This window comes from Heterodontus francisci, chromosome 29, assembly GCF_036365525.1.
Source record: "Heterodontus francisci isolate sHetFra1 chromosome 29, sHetFra1.hap1, whole genome shotgun sequence".
Lineage (NCBI taxonomy): Eukaryota > Metazoa > Chordata > Chondrichthyes > Heterodontiformes > Heterodontidae > Heterodontus > Heterodontus francisci.
In genome coordinates, this window is record NC_090399.1 from 23,283,043 (window position 1) to 23,306,256 (window position 23,214).

The 23,214-nt window shown below is 48.3% G+C and overlaps 2 protein-coding genes across 10 annotated transcripts in view; one reads left to right on the top strand and one right to left on the bottom strand.

Annotated features, from left to right (window-relative positions):
* The window catches only part of LOC137346194 (E3 ubiquitin-protein ligase TRIM39-like), a 38,036-nt gene extending 28,512 nt beyond the window's left edge, over positions 1 to 9,524 (bottom strand). For 3 of the 8 annotated variants that reach the window (XM_068009594.1, XM_068009593.1, XM_068009592.1), the window contains exon 1: positions 9,375 to 9,524. The gene's annotated coding sequence lies outside the window, so the exon portion shown is untranslated. Of the gene's footprint in view, positions 1 to 6,756; positions 7,658 to 9,027; positions 9,276 to 9,374 lie in introns of those variants that run through there. The other 5 variants (XM_068009591.1, XM_068009586.1, XM_068009590.1 and 2 more) reach the window with 3 other exon arrangements.
* The window catches only part of LOC137346193 (zinc-binding protein A33-like), a 37,299-nt gene that overhangs the window by 4,859 nt on the left and 9,226 nt on the right, over positions 1 to 23,214 (top strand). For both annotated transcript variants that reach the window (XR_010968677.1, XM_068009585.1), the window contains exons 3-4: positions 14,001 to 14,096; positions 19,451 to 19,684. Coding sequence is in view for 1 of the 2 variants with exons in the window: in XM_068009585.1 (XP_067865686.1) it covers positions 14,001 to 14,096; positions 19,451 to 19,684 (330 nt within the window). In the remaining variant the exon portion in view is untranslated. The remainder of the gene's footprint in view (positions 1 to 14,000; positions 14,097 to 19,450; positions 19,685 to 23,214) is intronic.

Below are 23,214 nucleotides of genomic sequence, written 5' to 3' on the forward strand. Positions count from 1 at the left end.
TGACGGGGCAGGGAGAGGGATGTTGAATGTACAGGAGGCAGGGAGAGGGGTGTGAGATATATAGGGGGCAGGGAGGGGGTTGCGGGAGTGACGGGGCAGGGAGAGGGATGTTGAATGTACAGGAGGCAGGGAGAGGGGTGCGGGACATGCAGGGGGCAGGGAGTGCAGTGCGGGACATGCAGGGGGCAGGGAGAGGGGTGTGAGATATAGACGGGGCAGGGAGTGGGGTGCGGGACATGCAGGAGGCAGGGAGAGGGGTGCGGGACATGCAAGGGGCAGGGAGAGGGGTGTGAGATATAGACGGGGCAGGGAGTGGGGTGCGGGACATGCAGGGGGCAGGGAGAGGGGTGCGGGACATGCAGGGGGCAGGGAGAGGGGTGCGGGACATGCAGGGGGCAGGGAGAGGGGAGCGGGACATGCAAGGGGCAGGGAGAGGGGTGTGAGATATAGACGGGGCAGGGAGTGGGGTGCGGGACATGCAGGGGGCAGGGAGAGGGGTGTGGGACATGCAGGGGGCAGGGAGAGGGGGGAGATAACATACAGGGGGCAGGGAGAGGGGTGCGGGACATAACGGAGGCAGGGAGAGGGGTGCGGGACATAAAGGAGGCAGGGAGAGGGGTGTGGGACATAAAGGAGGCAGGGAGAGGGGGGAGATAACATACAGGGGGCAGGGAGAAGGGTGCAGGACATAAAGGAGGCAGGGAGAGGGGTGTAGGACATAAAGGAGGCAGGGAGAGGTGTGTGGGACATAAAGGAGGCAGGGAGAGGGGGGAGATAACATACAGAGGGCAGGGAGAGGGGTGCAGGGCATAAAGGAGGCAGGGAGAGGGGTGTGGGACATAAAGGAGGCAGGGAGAGGGGTGTGGGACATAAAGGAGGCAGGGAGAGGGGTGTGGGACATAAAGGAGACAGGGAGAGGGGTGTGGGACATGCAGGGGGCAGAGGGAGGGGTGAGGGACATATAGGGGGCAGGGAGAGGGGTGTGGGACATGCAGGGGCAGACGGAGGGGTGAGGGACATGCAGGGGGCAGAGGGAGGGGTGAGGGACATATAGGGGGCAGGGAGAGGGGTGTGGGACATGCAGGGGGCAGAGGGAGGGGTGAGGGACATGCAGGGGGCAGGGAGAGGGGTGTGGGACATGCAGGGGGCAGAGGGAGGGGTGAGGGACATATAGGGGGCAGGGAGAGGGGTGTGGGACATTCAGGGGGCAGAGGGAGGGGTGAGGGACATATAGGGGGCAGGGAGAGGGGTGTGGGACATGCAGGGGGCAGAGGGAGGGGTGAGGGACATATCGGGGGCAGGGAGAGGGGTGTGGGACATGCAGGGGGCAGGGAGAGGTGCGGGACATACAGGGGGCAGGAAGAGGGGTGTGGGACATGCGGGGGGCAGAGGGAGGGGTGAGGGGCATGCAGGGGGCAGGGAGAGGGGTGTGGGACATGCGGGGGCAGAGGGAGGGGTGAGGGACATGCAGGGGGCAGGGAGAGGGGTGTAGGACATGCGGGGGGCAGAGGGAGGGGTGAGGGGCATGCAGGGGGCAGGGAGAGGGGTGTGGGACATGCGGGGGCAGAGGGAGGGGTGAGGGACATGCAGGGGGCAGGGAGAGGGGTATGGGACATGCGGGGGGCAGAGGGAGGGGTGAGGGACATGCAGGGGGCAGGGAGAGGGGTGCGGGACATTAAGGGGGCAGGGAGAGGGGTGCGGGACGTACAGGGGGCAGGATTGGGGTGCGGGACGTACAGGGGGCAGGATTGGGGTGCGGGACGTACAGGGAGCAGGGAGAGGGGTGCGGGACATTAAGGGGGCAGGGAGAGGGGTGCGGGACGTACAGGGGGCAGGATTGGGGTGCGGGACGTACAGGGGGCAGGATTGGGGTGCGGGACGTACAGGGGGCAGGATTGGGGTGCGGGACGTACAGGGGGCAGGATTGGGGTGCGGGACGTACAGGGGGCAGGATTGGGGTGCGGGACGTACAGGGGGCAGGATTGGGGTGCGGGACGTACAGGGACCAGGATTGGGGTGCGGGACGTACAGGAGGCAGGGAGCGGGGAGCGGGACGTACAGGGGGCAGGAGTGGGGTGTGGGACCTGCGGGGGGCAGGGAGAGGGGTGTTGAATGTACAGGAGGCAGGGAGAGGGGTGCGGGACATGCAGGGGGCAGGGAGTGCGGTGTGGGCTATACAGGGGGCAGGGAGAGGCCTGTGGGACATAGAGGGTGCAGGGAGAGTGGTGTGGGACGTACAGGGGGCAGGGAGAGGGGTGTTTGATATACAGGGGGCAGGGAGAGTGGTGCAGGACATGCGGGGGGGCAGGAGTGGGGTCCAGGACGTACAGGGGGCAGGAGTTGTGTGCGGGGCGTACAGGGAGCAGGTAGAGAGATGTGACATATGCAGGGCTAGGGAGTGGGGTGTGAGATACATATGGGGCAGGGAGAGGGGTCTGGGATGTGCAGGGGGCAGGGAGAGCGGTGTGTGACGTACATGGGGCAGGGGGAGGGGACTGGGACAAACAGGGTGTAGGGACAGGGGTCTGGGACAAACAGGGTGTAGGGACAGGGGTCTGGGACAAACAGGGTGTAGGGACAGGGGTGCGGGACATACAGGGTGCAGGGAGGGGGTTGCTGGAGTGACGGGGCAGGGAGAGGGATGTTGAATGTACAGGAGGCAGGGAGAGGGGTGTGAGATATATAGGGGGCAGGGAGGGGGTTGCGGGAGTGACGGGGCAGGGAGAGGGATGTTGAATGTACAGGAGGCAGGGAGAGGGGTGCGGGACATGCAGGGGGCAGGGAGTGCAGTGCGGGACATGCAGGGGGCAGGGAGAGGGGTGTGAGATATAGACGGGGCAGGGAGTGGGGTGCGGGACATGCAGGAGGCAGGGAGAGGGGTGCGGGACATGCAAGGGGCAGGGAGAGGGGTGTGAGATATAGACGGGGCAGGGAGTGGGGTGCGGGACATGCAGGGGGCAGGGAGAGGGGTGCGGGACATGCAGGGGGCAGGGAGAGGGGTGCGGGACATGCAGGGGGCAGGGAGAGGGGAGCGGGACATGCAAGGGGCAGGGAGAGGGGTGTGAGATATAGACGGGGCAGGGAGTGGGGTGCGGGACATGCAGGGGGCAGGGAGAGGGGTGTGGGACATGCAGGGGGCAGGGAGAGGGGGGAGATAACATACAGGGGGCAGGGAGAGGGGTGCGGGACATAAAGGAGGCAGGGAGAGGGGTGCGGGACATAAAGGAGGCAGGGAGAGGGGTGTGGGACATAAAGGAGGCAGGGAGAGGGGGGAGATAACATACAGGGGGCAGGGAGAAGGGTGCAGGACATAAAGGAGGCAGGGAGAGGGGTGTAGGACATAAAGGAGGCAGGGAGAGGTGTGTGGGACATAAAGGAGGCAGGGAGAGGGGGGAGATAACATACAGAGGGCAGGGAGAGGGGTGCAGGGCATAAAGGAGGCAGGGAGAGGGGTGTGGGACATAAAGGAGGCAGGGAGAGGGGTGTGGGACATAAAGGAGGCAGGGAGAGGGGTGTGGGACATAAAGGAGGCAGGGAGAGGGGTGCGGGACATGCAAGGGGCAGGGAGAGGGGTGTGAGATATAGACGGGGCAGGGAGTGGGGTGCGGGACATGCAGGGGGCAGGGAGAGGGGTGCGGGACATGCAGGGGGCAGGGAGAGGGGAGCGGGACATGCAAGGGGCAGGGAGAGGGGTGTGAGATATAGACGGGGCAGGGAGTGGGGTGCGGGACATGCAGGGGGCAGGGAGAGGGGTGTGGGACATGCAGGGAGCAGGGAGTGGGGTGTGGGACATGCAGGGGGCAGGGAGTGGGGTGCGGGACATGCAAGGGGCAGGGAGAGGGGTGTGAGATATAGACGGGGCAGGGAGTGGGGTGTGAGATATAGACGGGGCATGGAGTGGGGTGCGGTACATGCAGGGGGCAGGGAGAGGGGTGTGAGATATACAGGGGGCTGGTAAAGGGGTGTGGGACGTACAGGAGGCAGGGAGTGGGGTGCGGGATATGCAAGGGGCAGGGAGAGGGGTGTGAGATATACAGGGGGCTGGTAAAGGGGTGTGGGACGTACAGGAGGCAGGGAGTGGGGTGCGGGATATGCAAGGGGCAGGGAGAGGGGTGTGAGATATACAGGGGGCTGGTAAAGGGGTGTGGGACGTACAGGAGGCAGGGTGTGGGGTGCGGGATATACAGGGGGCAGGGAGAGGGGTGTGCGATACATAGGGGGCAGGGAGAGGGGTGTTTGATATGCAGGGGGCCGGGAGAGGGGTGTGGGATGTCCAGGGAGCAGGTGTGGGGTGCGGGACGTCCAGGGAGCAGGTGTGGGGTGCGGGACGTACAGGGGCAGGAGTGGGGTGCGGGACATACAGGGGCAGGAGTGGGATGCGGGACGTACAGGGGCAGGAGTGGGATGCGGGACGTACAGGGGCAGGAGTTGGATGCGGGACGTATAGGGGGCAGAACAAGAACCAAGAACAAAGAACAGTACAGCACAGGAACAGGCCATTCAGCCCTCCAAGCCTGCGCCGATCTTGATGCCTGCCAAAACTAAAACCTTCTTCACTTCTGGGGCCCATATCCCTCTATTCCCTTCCTATTCATATATTTGTCAAGATGTCTCTTAAACGTCACTATCGTATCTGCTTCCACCACCTCCCCTGGCAGCAAGTTCCAGGCACTCACCACCCTCTGTGTAAATAACTTACCTCGCACATCCCCTCTAAACTTTTGTATTCATACATCCTCTCACGTTGCCTAATTAATTTCTTAAGTTGCCAAATTAAGTAGGTCAAAAATAACACCATGATACCCAAAACCACTATCAGGACATGGGAGATAATTCTAAACCAGGGGTGTATCTGCACGTCTGATCCCCAGTTCCATAAGTCCTCCTGTCAGGTAGAATCATTTATCTCGTCAATCTCATCTTGTAGCATCTTCGACTGTTGTTCCAGATTGTAGTACACTACAGCAATGACTTCTCGCTGCTGTCTCTCTTTACCCAAGCGTGTGGGCAATGGCTGTATAGTGTATTCATATTCCCGGAGGTAATTTATCAAATCCTCCCTAATACTTTCTGTCACAGTTATTGTTTCTGTCTTTTGTTTATGTATCTCTACCAACTCCATCTTCCCTACTCGGGTTGGTATTAGTGGGTTGAACCAAAATGTACTATTGCTCACCGGACAAGTCCGTTTATGTCCATACTGGTACTCCTTCGCTGTGGTGGTTAAGCAATATCTCCCTTTTCCCATATAGGCCACTTGGGTTAGCCCTGACACTGCTTTCCTAGTTTCCATGGTGCAATTTGCAGTGGCATTAAATCCACATTTTGATTCTGCCATTTTATATATGAGGACATATGACCACATGGTTTTCCAGACTACACTCAGACAATGTTGTTCCAATTACCTCTTTTCCAATTTCCACAACATTTCCATAACATAGGGTAATATATCATCGTATTTTATGTAATCTTTTCCCCTTATCACCCCTATATTTTCTACTTCATGTAATTGCATCCCTAACTTATCTCTCAGAATTACAGGTATTCCCAACACTACTCCAATACTCATAGATCCTGTATTTACACATACCTGACCTTTCCATACCTTAAGTTTTCTGATTTGGCACTTGGTAATTTTATCATTCGTGTGACTAGTTAAGTATTCCAACTGGGTGTCATTGATCCAAACTGGCACCTGTCCTGCATCAATTTGCCTCAAATTTTCCTTTGTTTGTTCTAACATCCACGGACCATGTGTACTACAAACACTTTCATTATTTGAAATGATATCATTAATAGTATGAGCATGACCTTCTGGTACTCTCATCAGTCCTGTAATTAGTTCAGTTGCTCTGCATGTAACAAATCACATTTTCTTCCATTCCCGGTATCTCTTTGCATACCAGGTGGTGTTTATTTTGGAGTCTGTCATTTGCTGTTGACTTTATATACCTTCATTTGGGACCAGTGTTTCCATCGGCCCTTCCCTTTTACCATTACTTTGTCTCCCACAACAGGCACCTCCGTCTGTTCCTCTTTCATGTTTCTATAGACTCTCCTGCCTCAGCTCATACAGTTGCCTGCACAGCTCCTTCACAAATCTTTAACCCTTTCTCTCTTGGGTCCTACTTCCTTACTACCTCCTACTACATACCTTGGCAGTCTCATCACCCTTCCTGTCACCGTATTCATCAAATCCTTTCCTACTTTAGCTAAACCACTCTGTCCCTTTTGTTCCTTTTTCAAAATATCCTTTACTAGCTGACTAAGAGTTCTAACCTTCTGGTCCACATTTTCCAAATCTATAGTATTGACAATTAAGGACTGTGGCTGCGTCATTCACTGAACTATGTTTATGTCTCTTTCCCTTTATTATTCCCTCATCACCAAATTCTTGTCTTAGCAGTTGTTACAGTAATACTTTGTACAACTTTCGGGTCTTCTCAGGGCACCAGCCAGGTAGCTGGATATCTGAGATATTCAATATTACCGGTACCAACTCGAGCTTTATATTATCATAAACAATTTTAGTGGTATGGACCAGAACCCATTGCTAATGTCCAACACAGTAAACCACTTAGACTGCTTTGTTTTTTACTTTCTAAAACTTTGGGATTGTCCTCTTAAATATTAGATAAATTTCCCTTTGAGTGCTTTAAATAACCACTCATATTAATTAAATTGTGTTTATTGATTCCAATTTCTTATGCCCAGACTTGGTGATATTTTTTGTACGTTAAGGACAGAAGTGCTTACAACTATCTCTCCTTCTCAAGCACTTTGCCTCATTGATAAAGATGCTGTGACATTTGATGTCTGCAATTCAGTTCTTAAATTCTCAAAGCTGCTGGATCTCTTGTTGTGGCATCAGTTCTCACGTGGCCTTGGAACCTGCTGTCACCTGCTTATAAAAAAACATGAATCCATTGTGGCTCTGCCCCTGAGCCCAATGGGTTAATTTGTCCACCTATATCTGTCAATTTAGAAATTTAAAATTTAACAATGTCCAATATGTATAACTTTTACCCTCAGCAATGCAAAAAGCTGCAGCAGGGTTAATTTCTTTGTTTGTCTCCAAGGGGGCGGAGCAAAACATTCTCAGCTGCGTCACTTTACGTAACCTTTTTTTCTGATCGAAAAAGGACTACTCTCCATTTTAAACTTTTTTCAATCTTTTTGGTATCCTTAGGTTTGAAAACAACAAAATCATTAGTAACACTATCAACTTCAAAGGAAAGCATCTCCATCAAGAAAGACAGCATTTTAGATTAAAGTCCAATTATTACCAAACTTTTAACATCTTTTGTAAGAGGTTCCTAATGCCAGGATTTTTTTATATCAAAGATGATTCCAAATTCCATTTCACTGCAATAAATATTTAAAAATCAAAACTGCCAATGTTAAATGAACGATTCTCGTGTCCGGAACTGAAGACTCCTCCAAAACTTGACATAATAAACTTGAAAGTTCATTGTGGCCACAAATGAAATTTCCAGTTTTTCAACCTACAGGTCAATTAACCATAATAGTATAAACTTAACTCAGACTTATTAACTTGCAATACTTATTAACTACACACAGAACAGAATAGCACGTGCTTTTTAAAAAAAGATATGTAAATTACGTCATTTTTCTTGTTCTTCAGGCGCCTTTTCAAATGCCTGTAATAAAACTAAAAACTAAAGGAAAAGTTATTTAACATTCTTAACACAAAAGATTTAACACCAACTCCTTACACAAACTTTAAACAGGATTTCTTTCCCATATCTCCTTTGTTTATCCTTCTCTCCCTTAAACCAATATCCTATTCCTGACATTTGCTACTTAAACACAGTCAGTAAAACATGTCTTCAAGTTTAGACTGCAAAATAAAGCAATAGCAGAGTTTCCAATTAAAGCAGTGTTTTAAACTTCAAATTGGATTTTTGCCAGACATCTTCAGACCTTCAAGGCTGAAGCTTATCTCTTAGAAAATTGTTCATTGCCTTTTCACAGTTGCAAAACCAACTTTTAAAATAAAAATAAAACTTTAACTTAAAATATAATTCAATTTTATATCCCATTACTGGGTGCACAATCTTAAATTGAAATTAATACACTCAACAATCACTTTTCTCACCCATTCAATTCCAAACAACTTAATGGACCCATGCTTTCAATATTAAAGCCAGACAACAAAGAGTTAACAGTCCATTCTACGGAACGCAAGTTGTACAGAACACAAGCTGTACATCCCAGGGACATTCAGTTCATTCGTGGAAGCTTCCAACATTCACACATTCAAATCAAAGACGCAGTAACTTGTTTTTACTCTAAAACATAGTCTTTTATGTCACTCTGCCATAAACTTTGTCATGGAGCCTTCTGGCCTTTATCGGCCAAGGACCATTGGGTCCGTTCTTTATCCTCACCCAAACTCTCTTTATATCTTCCAGGGACCACTGTCCCGTGGAGGCGCCATATTTTTGCCCAATTTCAGTGTACGTTTTAGCCAGATTAAACTGTTGCTCTACATATTCTTTCAACTGCCGAAGTATTTCATCTTCGGGAATGTCAGGTGGGGCCCGCCCACCTTTGTCAGTAGTTGGTAACTGTCGGTTGCCTTCGTCTGTCATTTTATCCATTCAGGTAGGAAAGTAGGTCTCGAGGCGTCAGGCTTTTCGCCAAGTATGTATTTCATCAAATACCGCCAAGTTAGACGTCAAGAACGGGGGTCTCGAGCCGCACAAGAAAGGGTATTTCCGTCAAATACCGCCAAGTTAGACGTCAAGAACGGGGGTCTCGAGCCGCACAAGAAAGGGTATTTCCGTCAAATACCGCCAGGTTAGACGTCTAGAACGGGGGTCTCGAGCCGCACAAGAAAGGGTATTTCCGTCAAATACCGCCAAGTTAGAAATCTAGAACGGGGGTCTCGAGCCGCACAAGAAAGGGTATTTCCGTCAAATACCGCCAAGTTCGGGATCGCGTGGCAGGGAACCGAAATTTAGACAACGACCAAGGACTTTTAACATAAAGAGGAGTCCTTACCTCTGGGGCGCCGATATAGGTCCGATGTCTGTGGCTTCGGTCTTAATTCTCCAGCGGTCTACGCCAAATTGTTGGATCCCATTAGTTGCACAAAGAGAGACGAAGTCCAACTGTAGCTTTAAGAAACTTTATTGCAGTACTTAATTGTTACATCTTCAGAAAACTTCACAATGAACTGAACTAAAACTAAAAGCAACACATACACTGAACTAACACTGAAACTAATAGCAACACATACACTAAACTAACCCCCGAACTAACCCCCCACCCCCCCCCCCCCCCCGAACTAACTATTCGCGCCAAATCAATCCTTATTATAGTTATTCATACAAATCAGTAACACCTACTCTTTGTTCCCAATTGGTCTACAAACTTCTGCAGTTTCTTGGTGTCGGGGCCTGGTTGGGGTACTGCCTTGTCACCTTCTCCTCAAACAGTTTCTCATTCCCCTATCTCTTCGGACCGTTAGGCTGAGCCACCCTTGGACAAGGGGCGTGGGTTTGCCTGGTCAGTATGTTTCTCACACTAACTGTTCCTTAGGAATGTGTCATGTCTGGGTGATGAGATAAGAAGAGTGTTGTTGAAGCATAAAGTCTCTTTCTGCTATTGCGCTGTACCAGCTGCAAGGCCAATGGTGAGATTCCTGTTAGTTTCTGCTTGTTAGTCTGTTTCTGCTGATAAGTTGCCTCTGCAGCCCTGAAGTTATGAAGTCATTTCTGATATGCTGTCTCTGCAACTCTGAGATTATTTTGTTAGTAGGCTATACTTAATTGATTAGCTCACTTTAAATGTCCCCAATAGTTCTGTTCTTGAAAATTCTGTTCCCATACCTGGTTACCCTCTTGCTCTTTATATACGTATAAAAAGACTTGGGATTTTCCTTAATCCTGTTTGCCAATGACTTTTCATGACCCAAATGCTTCCTTTTTCTTTTTGACTAGGTTCGCAATATCCCGCATTATCCAAGCTTCCCAAAACTTGCCAAACTTGTCTTTCTTCTTCACAGGAACATGCTGGTCCTGGATTCTAATCAGCTGACGTTTGAAAGACTCCCACATGTCAGATGTTGATTTACCCTCAAACAGCCGCCCCCAATCTAAATTCTTCAGTTCCTGCCTAATATTGTTATAATTAGCCTTCCCCCAATTTAGCACCTTCACCCGAGGACTACTCTTATCCTTATCCACAAGTACCTTAAAACTTATGGAATTATGGTCACTGCTCCCGAAATGGTCCCCCACTGAAACTTCGGCCACCTGGCCGGGCTCATTCCCCAATACCAGGTCCAGAATGGCCCCATCCCTAGTTGGACTATCTACATACTGCTTCAAGAAGCCCTCCTGGATGCTCCTCACAAATTCTGCCCCATCCAAGCCCCTAGCACTAAGTGAGTCCCAGTCAATATAGGAGAAGTTAAAATCACCCACCACTACAACCCTGTTACCTTTACATCTTTCCAAAATCTGTCTACATATCTGCTCCTCCACCTCCCGCTGGCTGTCGGGAGGCCTGTAGTAAACCCCCAACATCGTGACTGCACCTTTCCTATTCCTGAGCTCCCCCTATATTGCATCGCTGCATGACCCCTCTGAGGTGTCCTACCGCAGTACAGCTGTGATATTCTCCTTAACCAGTAATGCAACTCCCCCACCCCTTTTACATCCCCCTCTAGCCCACCTGAAATTTCTAAAACCTGGAACATTTAGCTGCCAATCCTGCCCTTCCCTCAACCAGGCAGGAGCGGGGTGCGGGACGTACAGGGGGCAGGGAGAGAAATGTGAGATCTGCAGGGCTAGGGAGAGAGTTGTGAGATGTGCAGGCGGCAGGGAGAGGGGTCTGGGGTGTGGGACAAGCATGGGGTAGGGAGAGGGGTGTGTGACGTATAGGGGGAAGGGAGAGGGATGTGGGACATACAGGATGCAGGGGGAGGACCGTGGAATGGACAGGAGGCAGGGAGAGGGGTGCGGGATGCACAGGGGGCAGGGAGAGGGGTGCGGGATGTACAGGGGGCAGGGAGTGGGTTGTGGGACGTACAGGGGCAGGGAGTGGGGTGTGGGACGTACAGGGGGCAGGGAGTGGGTTGTGGGACGTACAGGGGTTTGGAAGGTCCTTAACAGCCTTTCTGTCTCATTTCCTCGCAGTATGTTTGCTTCAGAGTACTCATTCTTATCCTGAAATTCTCCAGTGGCCTCGGTTCACCCAACCTCCGGTCCTCTCTGACCTGTCATGCACTCTTTGCTCTTCCCAGTTCCAGTCTGCTGCCTGCTGAGTGTTTCCCCCTCCTGTATTCCGCCATATTCTGCCTCTGGAACAGCAGTGGGCTATTCAGCCTATTTTGCTATGCAGTAAGATCATGGCTGATCTGTGATCAAAGTCCATATACATGCCTTTACCCCATTTTACACTTTGTGTCTTTGGTTATCTCTCCTAACTTCTCGCTTCCACCTCTCTGCTGTTCCTTCCTGGGAACTTGCTACATGTCAGGTGCTGCATAAAGTAAGTTTGATCCTCATGGAATCATAGTCATTACAGCACAGAAAGAGGCCATTTTGCCCATCGAATCCATGCCAGCCCTCTGGAGAGCAATCCAGTCAGTCCCATCCCCCCATTCTATCCCCATCGCCCTGCAAGTTTATTTCCCCTAAGTGCACGTTCAATTTCCTTTTGAAATCATAGATTGTCTCTGCTTCCACCACCTTGGTCGGCAGCGAGTTCCAGGTCGCTGCATAAAAAAGTTCTTTCCTCACATCCCCCTGCATCTCTTGCCTAAAACCTTAATCTGTGTGTCCTAGACTTTGTACCAACAGTTAATGGTAACGGCTTTTCTTTGTCTATCTTATCCATAATCTTGTACACCTCTATCAAAATCTCCACTCAATCACCTTTGTTCCAAGGCGAACAAACCCAGCTTCTCCAACCTAACCTTGTAACTAAAATCCCTCATCCCTGGAACCATTCTGGTAAATCTCCTCTGCACCCTCTCAAGGACCCTCACATCCTTCCTAAAGTGTGGTGACCAAAACTGGGCACAATACTCTCGTTGTGTCCTAACCAGAGCTTGTAAAGGTTTGGCATAACCTCCCTGTTTTTGTACTCAAAGCCTCTATTTATGAGACCCAAGATCCCATATGCTATACGAACCACTCTGTCAATATGTCTTGCCACCTGCAAAGACCTATGGAAATGAAACCCAGGTCCCTCTGTTCCTGCACACTCTTTAGAACTGTACTATTAAGTCTAGATTGTCTTTTCCTATTTCTTCTTTCCTATATCATCTCTCACTTCTCTATATTGCATTCCATTTGCCTCTTGTCCGTCCATTCTGCTAGCTTTTCTGTGTCCTTTTGCAGTCGATTGGTATCATAATAATTTACAGTGCTGCAGGAGGCCATTCGGCCCATCGAGTTCATGCTGGCTCTCCATGGAGCTGTGCTGTCAGTCACACTGCCCGGCTCGATCCCCACAGCCCTATAAGTCTGTTTCTCTCAAGTGGCCATCCAACCTCCTCTTGAAGTCGTTGATCGTCTCAGCTTTCACCACCTTGTGGGCAGCGAGTTCCAGGTCATTACCAGCTACTGCATCAAAATCTTCTTCCTCATATTCCCACTGCATCTTTTGCCCAAAACTTTCAATCTGTGTCCCCTGGTTCATATACCATTTGTTAATGGGAACAGCTTTTCCTGTCTAACTTATCTAAGCCTGTCATAACCTTGGACAGTTCTATTAAATCTCTCTGCAAACTCCTCCTGTTTGCCACATCTCCAAGCTTGGGATCGTAAGCAAGTTTTGAAATTTTATTCTGTATTTCAATAACAAAGACATTTATATATATGTATTTAAAAAGTAGTTGTCCTGGACCGACCCTAGGGGAATACCATCTTACTAGTCTACCATCAACCAGTCTGAAAAACAACCATTCACCATGACTCGCTGATTTCTGTCCTTTAGCCAATTTTTTTATCCAAGCTGACACTGGCTCCATTTCATGAGTCTCAAGTTTGTTAACTAGTCTTATGTGCTACTTTGTCAAACGCATTTTTAAAATCCATATCAATGACATCCATTACTTTTCCTTCATCAACCTTCTCTGCTACTTTATCAAAAAATTCAATTAGATTAGTCAAGCATGATCTGCCTTTTAAAAATCTGTGCTGGCTATCCTTAATTAACTCAAATCTTTCAAAGTGTCTGTTTTCTTTTCCTGATTATTGTTTCTAAAACCCTACACACCACTGATGTTAAGCTATCAGAACTGCCCTTATGCCCTTTCTTGAATAGGGGCGTCAGATTTGTCACTCTCCAATCCTCTGGCACCCCTCCCGTATCTAAACAAGATCAGAAGATTATGGGAAGCCCTTCCGCTATCTCCATATTTTAGGAAGAATATGTTTGCCTTGAAGGCAGTACAGTTGAAGTTTTACTAGATGAGAGGGTTGTCCTATGATGTGAGACTGAGTAAATTGGGCCTGTAGTCTCTGAGGTTTAGAAGAATGAGGTGAAACATTGAAACATACAAGGTTCTGAAGGGGCTTGATAGGGTAGAAACTGAGAGGCTCCCCACACCCCCACCCCCCACCGCCCTCCCGGGCTGGGAAATCTAGAACATGGGGGCATAGTCTCAGGGTAAGGGGCCGATCATTGAGGTCAGAGATGAGGAGAAATTTCTTCCCTCACAATTGTGAATCTTTAGAATTCTCTACCCCCAGAGGGTAGTGGATGATCAATCGTTTAATATATTCAAGGCTGTAATCGACAGATTTTTAGGCTCTTGGGGATTTGAGGTTTATGGGGAGCAGGTGGGAAAGTGGAGTTGAAGCCAGCGATCAACCATTATCATATTGAATAGTGGAGCAGACCTGAGGGGCCATATGGTCTACTCTTGCTCCTATTTCTTATGATTTTATGCTACATTAATTAATCATTAATCTACACAAACCTATCCTTACACAGCTCACTGACTGTTTCTCCTGCAGGAAAAATTGGAACAAGCCATCGACTTCCTCGAGTCCCAGAAGCAGCAGGCCTGTCAAAGTCAAAGCCAAGAAGAGGCAAAGATTTGTAAAGTAAAGGTGAGTGTCATATCTTTACATGTCTCATCATTTGGCTTTCTAGGTGAAGGATTCTTTGAGCAGAAGATTTGCAGTGGACCCGAATATTCCAGTCTCTGGAATGCGCTTCCTTACACCTTCAGTGTCTGGTGATTAAAATCCATTTGGATTAATTGGAGCAGGGAATAGTCCTTTGTCTATACAAGCAGCGTCTCTTAGTATGCAGCCCAGTGACTGGTGATCTTCAAACAAGTCATTTCTTCACTCCAGCAACAGTTTAAAATCAATGTTCATATGACAAAATCAATATGCCTCATTCTTGGCGGGTGGGGGTCTGCATGACAGCAGGAAAAGTTGACCAGGCTGTTTAAAAAAAGCATATGGAATCCTTGATTTCAGAAGTGGAGGCATATTTTTGAACCAAAGAAGGATAAGTTTGAGTATTATTTAAATACTGAAAATCTAGGAACAATGGATGTCAGAAAGAGATTTGGGATTCCATATACACAGATCATTGAAATGTAGTAGTCAAGTACAACAAAAAACAATGCCTAATGCATGTTAGCCTTTATAGCGAGAGGCTTAGAAATGACAGGAAGGACATCTTGCTGCAGCTGTGCAAAGCCCTGGTTAGACTGCATCTGTACTGGGCTGTGCTGTGTACAGTTCTGGGCACCACACCTTAGCAACGATATGTGGCTTCAAAAGGAGTGCAGCGTAGATTCACCAGAATGTTACCAGGGTTCCAAGGGTTAGATTACAGCAAGAGGCTAAACTAAGTCTGTATTCCCTGGAATGTAGAAGGTTAAGATGTGATTGATTGAGATATTTAGGATTTTGACAAAATTGGTACGATAGAGAGAAATTCTCTCCACTGGTGGGGGAGTTTAGAACAAAGGGACATAAACTTAAAGTGGCAATCGGTGTGTGGTGCCGGAGAACATAGGTGAGGTTTTTAAATGATTACTTTTCATCTGTGTTCACTATGGAGAAGGACAGTGTAGGTGTAGAGATCAGGGAGGGGGATTGTGATGTACTTGAACATAATAGCATTGAAAGGGAGGAAGTATTAGCAGTTTTAGCAGGCTTAAAATTGGATAAATCCCCAGGCCCAGATGAGATGTATACCAAACTGTAATGTGAGGCAAGGGAGGAGATAGCGGGGGCTCTGACACAAATTTTCAAATCCTCTCTGGCCACAGGAGAGGTGCCAGAAGACTGGAGAACAATGAATGTGGTACCATTATTTAAGAAGGGTAGCAGAATTTAAACCAGGTAATTACAGCTGATGAGTCTAACATCAGAGGTTGGGAAACTATTGGAAAAACTTCTGAAAGACAGGTTTAATCTCCATTTGGAGAGGCAGGGATTAATTAGGGATAGTCAGCATGGCTTTGTCGGGGGAGATCATGTCTAACATATTTGATTGAATTTTTCAAGGAGGTGACTAGGTGTGTAAATGAGAGTAAAGCAGTTGATGTAGTCTACATGGACTTTAGTAAGGCTTTTGATAAGGTCCTGCATGGTAGGTTGGTCAAGAAGGTAAGAGCCCACGGGATCCAGGGCAATTTGGCAAATTGGATCCAAAATTGGCTTAGTGGCAGGAGGCAGAGGGTGATGGTCGAGGGTTGTCTTTGATTGGAAGCCTGTGACCAGTGGTGTACCGCAGGGATCGGTGCTGGGACCCTTACTGTTTGTAGTGTACGTTAATGATTTCGATGTAAATATTGGAGGTATGATCAGTAAGTTTGCAGATGACACGAAAATTGGTGATGTTGTAAATAGTGAGGAGGAAAGCCTTAGATTACAGGACGACATAGATGGGCTGGTAAGATGGGCAGAGCAGTGGCAATTGGAATTTAATCCTGAGAAGTATGAGGTGATGCATTTTGGCAGGACTAACAAGGCAAGGGAATATAGAATGGGTGGTAGGACCCTAGGAAGTACAGAGGGTCAGAGGGACCTTGGTGTAGTTGTCCATAGATCACTGAAGGCAGCAGCACAGGTAGCTAAGGTGGTTTGGAAGGCATATGGGATACTTGCCTTCATTAGCCGAGGCATAGAATATAAGAGCAGGGAGGTTATGATGGATCTGTATAAAACGCTAGTTAGGCCACAGCTGGAGTACTGTGTACAGTTCTGGGCACCACACTATAGGAAGGATGTGATTGCACTGGAGAGGGTGCAGTGGAGATCCACCAGGATGTTGCTTGGGCTGGAGCATTTCAGCTATGAGGAGAGACTGGATAGGCTGAGGGGGACCTGATTTGAAGTATACAAAATTATTAGGGGCATAGATAGGGTAGATAGGAAGAAACGTTTTCCCTTAGCTGAGGTATCAATAACCAGGGGGCATTGATTTAAGGTAAAAGGCAGGAGGTTTAGAGGGGGATTTGAGGAAACAGTTTTTCAACCAGACGGTGGCTGGAATCTGGCACACACTGCCTGAAGAGGTGGTAGAGGCAGGAACCCACACAACATTTAAGATGTATTTAGATGAGCACTTGATAGCCATAGCATACAAGGCTATGGGCCAAGTGCTGGAAAATGGGATTAGAATAGATAGGTGCTTGATGGCCACACGGACACAATGGGCTGAAGGGCCTGTTTCTGTGCTGTATAACTCTATGACTTCATAACTTGAAAAGGAAAAAAATTACAGAGCGCTGGGGAAACAGCAGGAGAGTGGGACTAATTAGATAGCTCTTTCAAAGAGCTAACACAGTCTCAATGGACCGAATGGCTGCCTCTTGTGCTGTGCGATTCTATGATTCCTGCTGCTGCATTAGTTCTCGGTGTTAACTTGTTTATCATTTATTTTACCCTGAATTATTATAAAAATTGACATAAAGATCAAAAATCGTGAACACACAAAATTTGAGATAAAAATAGAAAATAGCAAATGGCGACAGCAAATAAAAGGGGTATGAGAGACATAGTATATAGTATGTTTTTTGTGTTTAGGGAACTGGCTAGATGGCACTTTGGGGGAGGCGGTGATGTAATGGTTCTGTGACTGGACTAGTAATCCAGAGCCTGGAGGTATGGGTTCGAATCCCACCATGGCAGATGGTGAAATTTGAATTCAATTAATAAATCTGGAATTAAAAGCTAGTCTAATGTTGACCATGAAACCGTTGTTGATTGTTGTAAAAACCCATCTGATTCACAAATGTCCTTTAGGGAAGGAAATCTGCTGTCCTTACCTGGTCTACATGTGACTCCAGACCCACAACAATGTGGTTGAGTCTGTGCTCTCTGAAATGGCCCAGCAAGCCACTCAGTTCAAGTGCAATTTGGGATGGGCAGTAAATGCTGCCTCGTCAGCGATGCCCAAATCCCACAAACAAATAAAAAAAAAACTTGCTGTTCCCATGCACGCTAATGCAGGAAATAACGAGCCACGTCCATTCGACTCGCGACAAGTAAGCTAAAACTTTGGGTGGGCTTCATCCTTTTGTAATCTCGTTTTACCTTTGATCGGAAGCGACTGAGAGCTCACCTCATACAGGCATGTAGTAAATAAATTCACCAGCATCGAAATGGTGTATCCTGAACTGAACAATACTAAGCTGTGACAGCAAGACTTCTGGGCACAGATTCAAACTGTTGAAGATATATTTAGGACTGACATCAAAATTCTCTTCACGCAGAGCCCTCAACACGGAGTATGAGCAACAGGTAGGGTAGTAAAGGGCAGCTTCTGGAATCATTCAGGAAATAGTGGTGGTCTTCCTGAATCAGTGAGCCAAGGGTGGTCTCCTTCATCCAGATCTTGCATATTTAACCTTCCTATTGACTAATTCTGCCAAGTTTCATAAGAACAAGGAGTAGGCAATTCAGCCCCTCGAGCCGACTCCGCCATTCAATACGATCATGGCTGATCTCATCTCGGCCACAACTCCACTTTCCTGCCTGTTCTCCATAACCCTTCAATCCATTTCTAATTAGAAATCTGCCTATCTCCTCAAATTTACCCAATGTCCTGGAATCCACCGCATGCTGGGTCAGTGAATTCCACAGATTCACGACCCTTTGAGAGAAGTAATTTCTCCTCATCTCTGTTTTAAATCTGCTACCCCTTATCCTAAAACTATGACCTCTCGTTCTAGATTGCCCCACAAGAGGAAACATCCTCTCTAAGGGGATTGACAAAGTAGACATAATCATCTTATGTACCTCAATTAGATCTCCTCTCATTCTTCTAAACTCCAGAGAGCAAAGGCCTAAACAGCTGAATCTCTCTTCATTAGACAAACCCCTCAGCCCTGGAATCAATCTAGTGAACCTCCTCTGAACTGCCTCCAATGCAACTACATCCTTTCTCAAGTAAGGGGAACAAAACTGTACACAATACTCCAGGTGCGGTCTCACTAATGCCTTGTACAGTTACAGCAACAATTCCTTACTTTTATATTCTATTCCTTTAGCAATAAATGCCAAAATTCCATTTGCCTTCCTTATCACCTGCTGTACTTGCAAACTAGGGTACGTTTCTTGGGTACATTCTCAGCCACATTGTTACTGGCAGGAACAAACTGTGAGAAACTTGCAATCCTGCACCTCATTGATAGCATTGATCTGTGAGATTAATTTGTTTTTTTTATTGGTAATGATTCCACGGTAAGGAAGTGGTAGTTCCTCTTCAGTTCACCTTGGTATTATCTTTTTGATTCTTTCATGGGATGTGGGCATCACTGGTAAGGCCAGCATTTGTTGCCCATCCCTAATTGCCCTTGAACTGAGTGGCTTGATAGACCATTTCAGAGGGCCGTTAAGAGTCAGCCACATGGCTGTGGGTCTGGAGTCACATGTAGGCCAGACCAGGTAAGAACAGCCGATTTCCTTCCCCACCTAAAGGGCATTAGTGAACCAGATGGGTTTTTATGACAATTGATGATCGTTTCGTGGCACCATTACTGAGACCAGCTTTCAATTCCATATTTTCAATTAATTGAATTTAAATTCCACCAGCTGCCGTGGTGGGATTTGAACCCGTGACCCAGAGCATTAGGCCTGGGCCTCTGGATTACGAGCCCAGTGACATTACCACTATGCCACCGTCTTCCCCCGAGGGAAGGTGGATGGATATTGAGAAGGTAGATGGATAGATTTATTTCTATGTTTTTCATTTGATTTTATTTGACGGCTTAGTAGAAAGAGGTGGCTCGACTGTGGTGTCCTCCAGGGTCCAGTGCCCTGCTGATGCTGTCTGCCCTGGGTTACATGTGCAGGGTACCATCTGTCAGCTTGTGCTTGTAGAACCGTAATTCCAGCTGTGCCTTTCAGTGGGGAGGGTAGGCAGGGGGAAATTAAGAGCGAGGGTGAGACGCAACACATTTGCAGTGTGATTCTACCAGGTCATTTTCACCCAGGAACAAGGCAAAATGCTGAAGGAGCAGGTTGAGGGCGATCTGGTCACCATCTATCAATTTCTAGATGCGAAGAAGCAGGAGCTGGAGTCGAAGATTGAGGAGGAGGTATGCAGGACCATCGAACCCGTGCAAGAAAACCTGGTGAAGATCCGCCAAGAAACCTCCACGATTGAGCGAGTCATCCTGGATGTGCAAGTGCAGCTGAGTTTCAAGGAGCCACTGGAGCTGCTTCAGGTGAGAGGCAGGTCTGAGCATGCAAACCCCGCCCCCCCCCCCCCCCCCCCCCCCAGCCCCTCTTTCACCTGTGTTGCTCTTTGTTCACTGTCTCGTGGGCTTTGGGGAATTTTTACTGGATGAGAAAAGAAAAGAACGAGCGTGCATTTTATATCGCAGCTTTCCCGACTCGGTATCCTGAACGTTTTACCGTTAAAAGTGCAGTCACTTACAATGTAGGAAACGTGACAGCCAATTTACACACAGCAAGCTCCCACAAACAGCAAGGTGATAATGACCAGATGTAGTTGAGAGGTAAATATTGACCAGGAGGAGAACTTCGCCCCCTCCCACCTCCACCCAGTATGATGGTATCTTTTAAATCCACCTGATAGGGCAGGCAGGGCCTTGAGCTAACATCTCATCTAAAAGACAGCGCCATCGGCAGTGCAGCACTCCCTCAGGATGGCACGGAAGTGTCAGCCTTGTGCTCAGATTTCTGGAGAGGGGCTTCGACCCTTGACCACCTGATTTAGAGGCAAGAGTGATACCCACTGAGTCACAGCTGACACCTGAGCTGCATATATTCCCTGCAGGGCATGTGATATGTGTCATTGTGCTTGTATAAGTACTGACCATCTGCATCATCAACTTCCTTTCTCCCCTGCTTCAGTAATCTGCCTCAGGCCTGAGTTCAGTAGGGTTCCCCTTGCTGCAGTGCAGTGACATTTCCAGTTCCTAAATCAGCCTTCCTTATGGCCTCCTGGAGTAAAATTGCCAATCTGTTCCAAATTATATATTGAGGGCAAGTGCTGTGGCCCTCTCACCTCTGACCCCAGTAGACGTCAAAGATTCCACGGCAATGTTTCGCAGAAGAGCAGGGGAGTTATCTCTGGTGTGCTGGCCAATATTTATCCCGCAATCAGCATCGCAAAAACAGGTTATCTTATTATCACATTGCTGCTTGTGGGAGCTTGCTGTGTGCAAATTGGCTGCTGTGTTTCTACAGTACAACAGTGACTACACTTCAAAAGTAGTTGATTGGCTATCCAGTTGTCATGAAAGATGCTATATGAATGAAAGTCTTTTCTTTCTTTAACCTATCCATCGTGAAACTGACGGGATCAGGAGTAACGCTGGTTTTATACCTGCCTGATTTTACACCCTATTGAACTAAGTGGGGAGTAATATGCACTGTCATGAATCCCTGCCTTTTCGGTTCTTTAGGTATCCTGGCCAACATTCCTCCCTCAACAAATACAGACAGAAAACATGATCTGCTGGTCATTCATCATCTTGCTGTCTGTGGGAGGCGGTTGTTTTTGCTAAAGTAACATTCACTGCACCTCAAAGGTATCTCATGGTGTGACTGTTGCCTGCGTTTATGGAACAGAAGGAGGCCATTCACCCCATCAAGTCCACGCCGGCTCTCCACAAAACTGTGTATTCAGTCCCACTCCCTGGCTCGATCCCCTAGCCCTATTGTGACTATTGCCAGGGAAGAGGAGCCTTTCACTGCCATCAGTCTGCGCTGCACACATAGCCAGCTTGGCAGCCACTCCACTAACCAGTATTAGAGCGATGTTTTACCATGTCAACGGTGCTGTATAACAACTTCTTGTATGTCCGTGCATGGGGCTGAAGGTGTGTATAGCTGAGGCTGTGAGTATATATGGGTGAGGTCTTGGATAGTTATTCAGTTACTGTACCCATTTGTGTGTGTGTGTGGGGCACTGGGATCTGGGAGAGTCAATCAATCACTGTTGCTATTCTGAGTGTGCGCATTGGTGAGGTTTAGGGTAGTCATTCAGTTGCTTCCCTATTCTGTGTGCTTGTGTCTGGGAGGGGCTCTGTGGTCTGGGATGAGTCTCGGTGACTCTTCTGTTTCTGTGTGTGCTGGGGGGAGAGTTATTCAGCTCGTGTCCCTATTCTGTGTGCGCACGCGCTTTTGGGGGGTCTGGGAGAGTCTCAGTTACTGCCCCTATGTATGTATGTGTGGCGGGGGTGAGGGGTGATGATGCTGGGGTCTGGGAGAGTCTCAGTTACTGTCACTGCCCTGCTGACTCGCAGGGAAAAGGCTGAAGCTTTGCTGCTATGGTTTAAGCTATCACCAGAGCTGTTTGATCAAGTTACTGCCCTGTACCTCCCCCACAGTCAGCTGTTACTCTGTCCTTGCTCTTCATTATATGCGACTGTTGGGGGGAGGGGGGACAGGGGTGTCTTGTCCCTAATCAACCTGACACGCAAAACAACATGGGAATAAAATGACCAATTGTGTTTTAAAGCAAGCATCACCATTTTGCTTTTGGACTGTACACAAACTGAAGCAAGATCTTTCCCCAGTTCTCTTCCTCCACCACAGTCACCCTGGAGTCCTGCCAGCCATACACATGACTGTGACAGTTTCAGACTGTTGCTATATTTGCCTTTTGACACTGCACAAGAACAAAGGCTCTTTCCCAATGGGGCATGTGTGCAGAGCCAGTGAGAGCAACTCCAACCTGTATTTTACTGCAGTTGCTGCAAGACTCATTACCCAAATCCAACCACACACACACACACCCAAAACCACACACACACACACCCCAACCATACACAAAACAGACACACACACTCTATCTCTCTCTCTCTCTCTCTTTCCCCACCCACACCAACATCCCCAGGCACATCCACCCCAAGTCCTTTAGGCTCAAGCCCTCCCGGGCACATGCTTCTGCTCCAGCCCCTGGGCACATTGAAATAGAATCACAGAAAGTTTAAGGCACAGAATGAGGCCACTTGGCCCATCGTGTCTGTGGTGGGTGTCCCTTCTCACCAAGTCACACTGTGTGCTTTTGACCTATTTTTGTGCCCTTTCCTTTTGAGCTCCTCCCCTTGTTCCACTCCTCTCACCTCTCCTTTAAGATCGATATTGTCTACTGCTCCCTCCAAGCTCTTGCCCTGGTCTCACTGAGAAATCCCAGCTCTTTTCCTTTCTCAGCCATTGCACTAATGAATAGATAGGTGCTTGATGGCCAGCATGGACACGAGGGGCTGAAGAGCCTGTTTCTGTGCTGTATAACTCTTATAACTAAAATACCTCTCATCCTCAGTGCTTTGTTTGACCATTGCAGCTGTCCTTGCCCTCTTTGAATTCACTGCCTTCCTGCCTCTCTAGACCTCTCCCTCCATATATACTCTCCCACCCATATTGGCTGCCAATCTCCGGATCTTGCCGTCTCTCCCTTGATCTCAATTGCCTTGACAACACATTTGTATCCCTCACCACCCATAACCCCACCTCAGTCTGTATCCATTCTAGGGAAAAAAAATTCTCTTTCCCCAAGTCATTTACAACTGTGCTTTGAAAATGCCACTGCCTGATTTTTGGTCTTCCATTCGCCACAAATACTTCTGCACTTGTTGATTTTCGCAACCACTTGCTCACCTTCAACTTTGATGCTTTATCTCTAGCAAAATCTTTTCTCTCTCTCGTACCAGCCGTTCTTCCTGATGTCACCTCCGTCTTTGTTTCCTCAGTCCAAGGTGTGCAAACTTGAGTGTATCTGGTG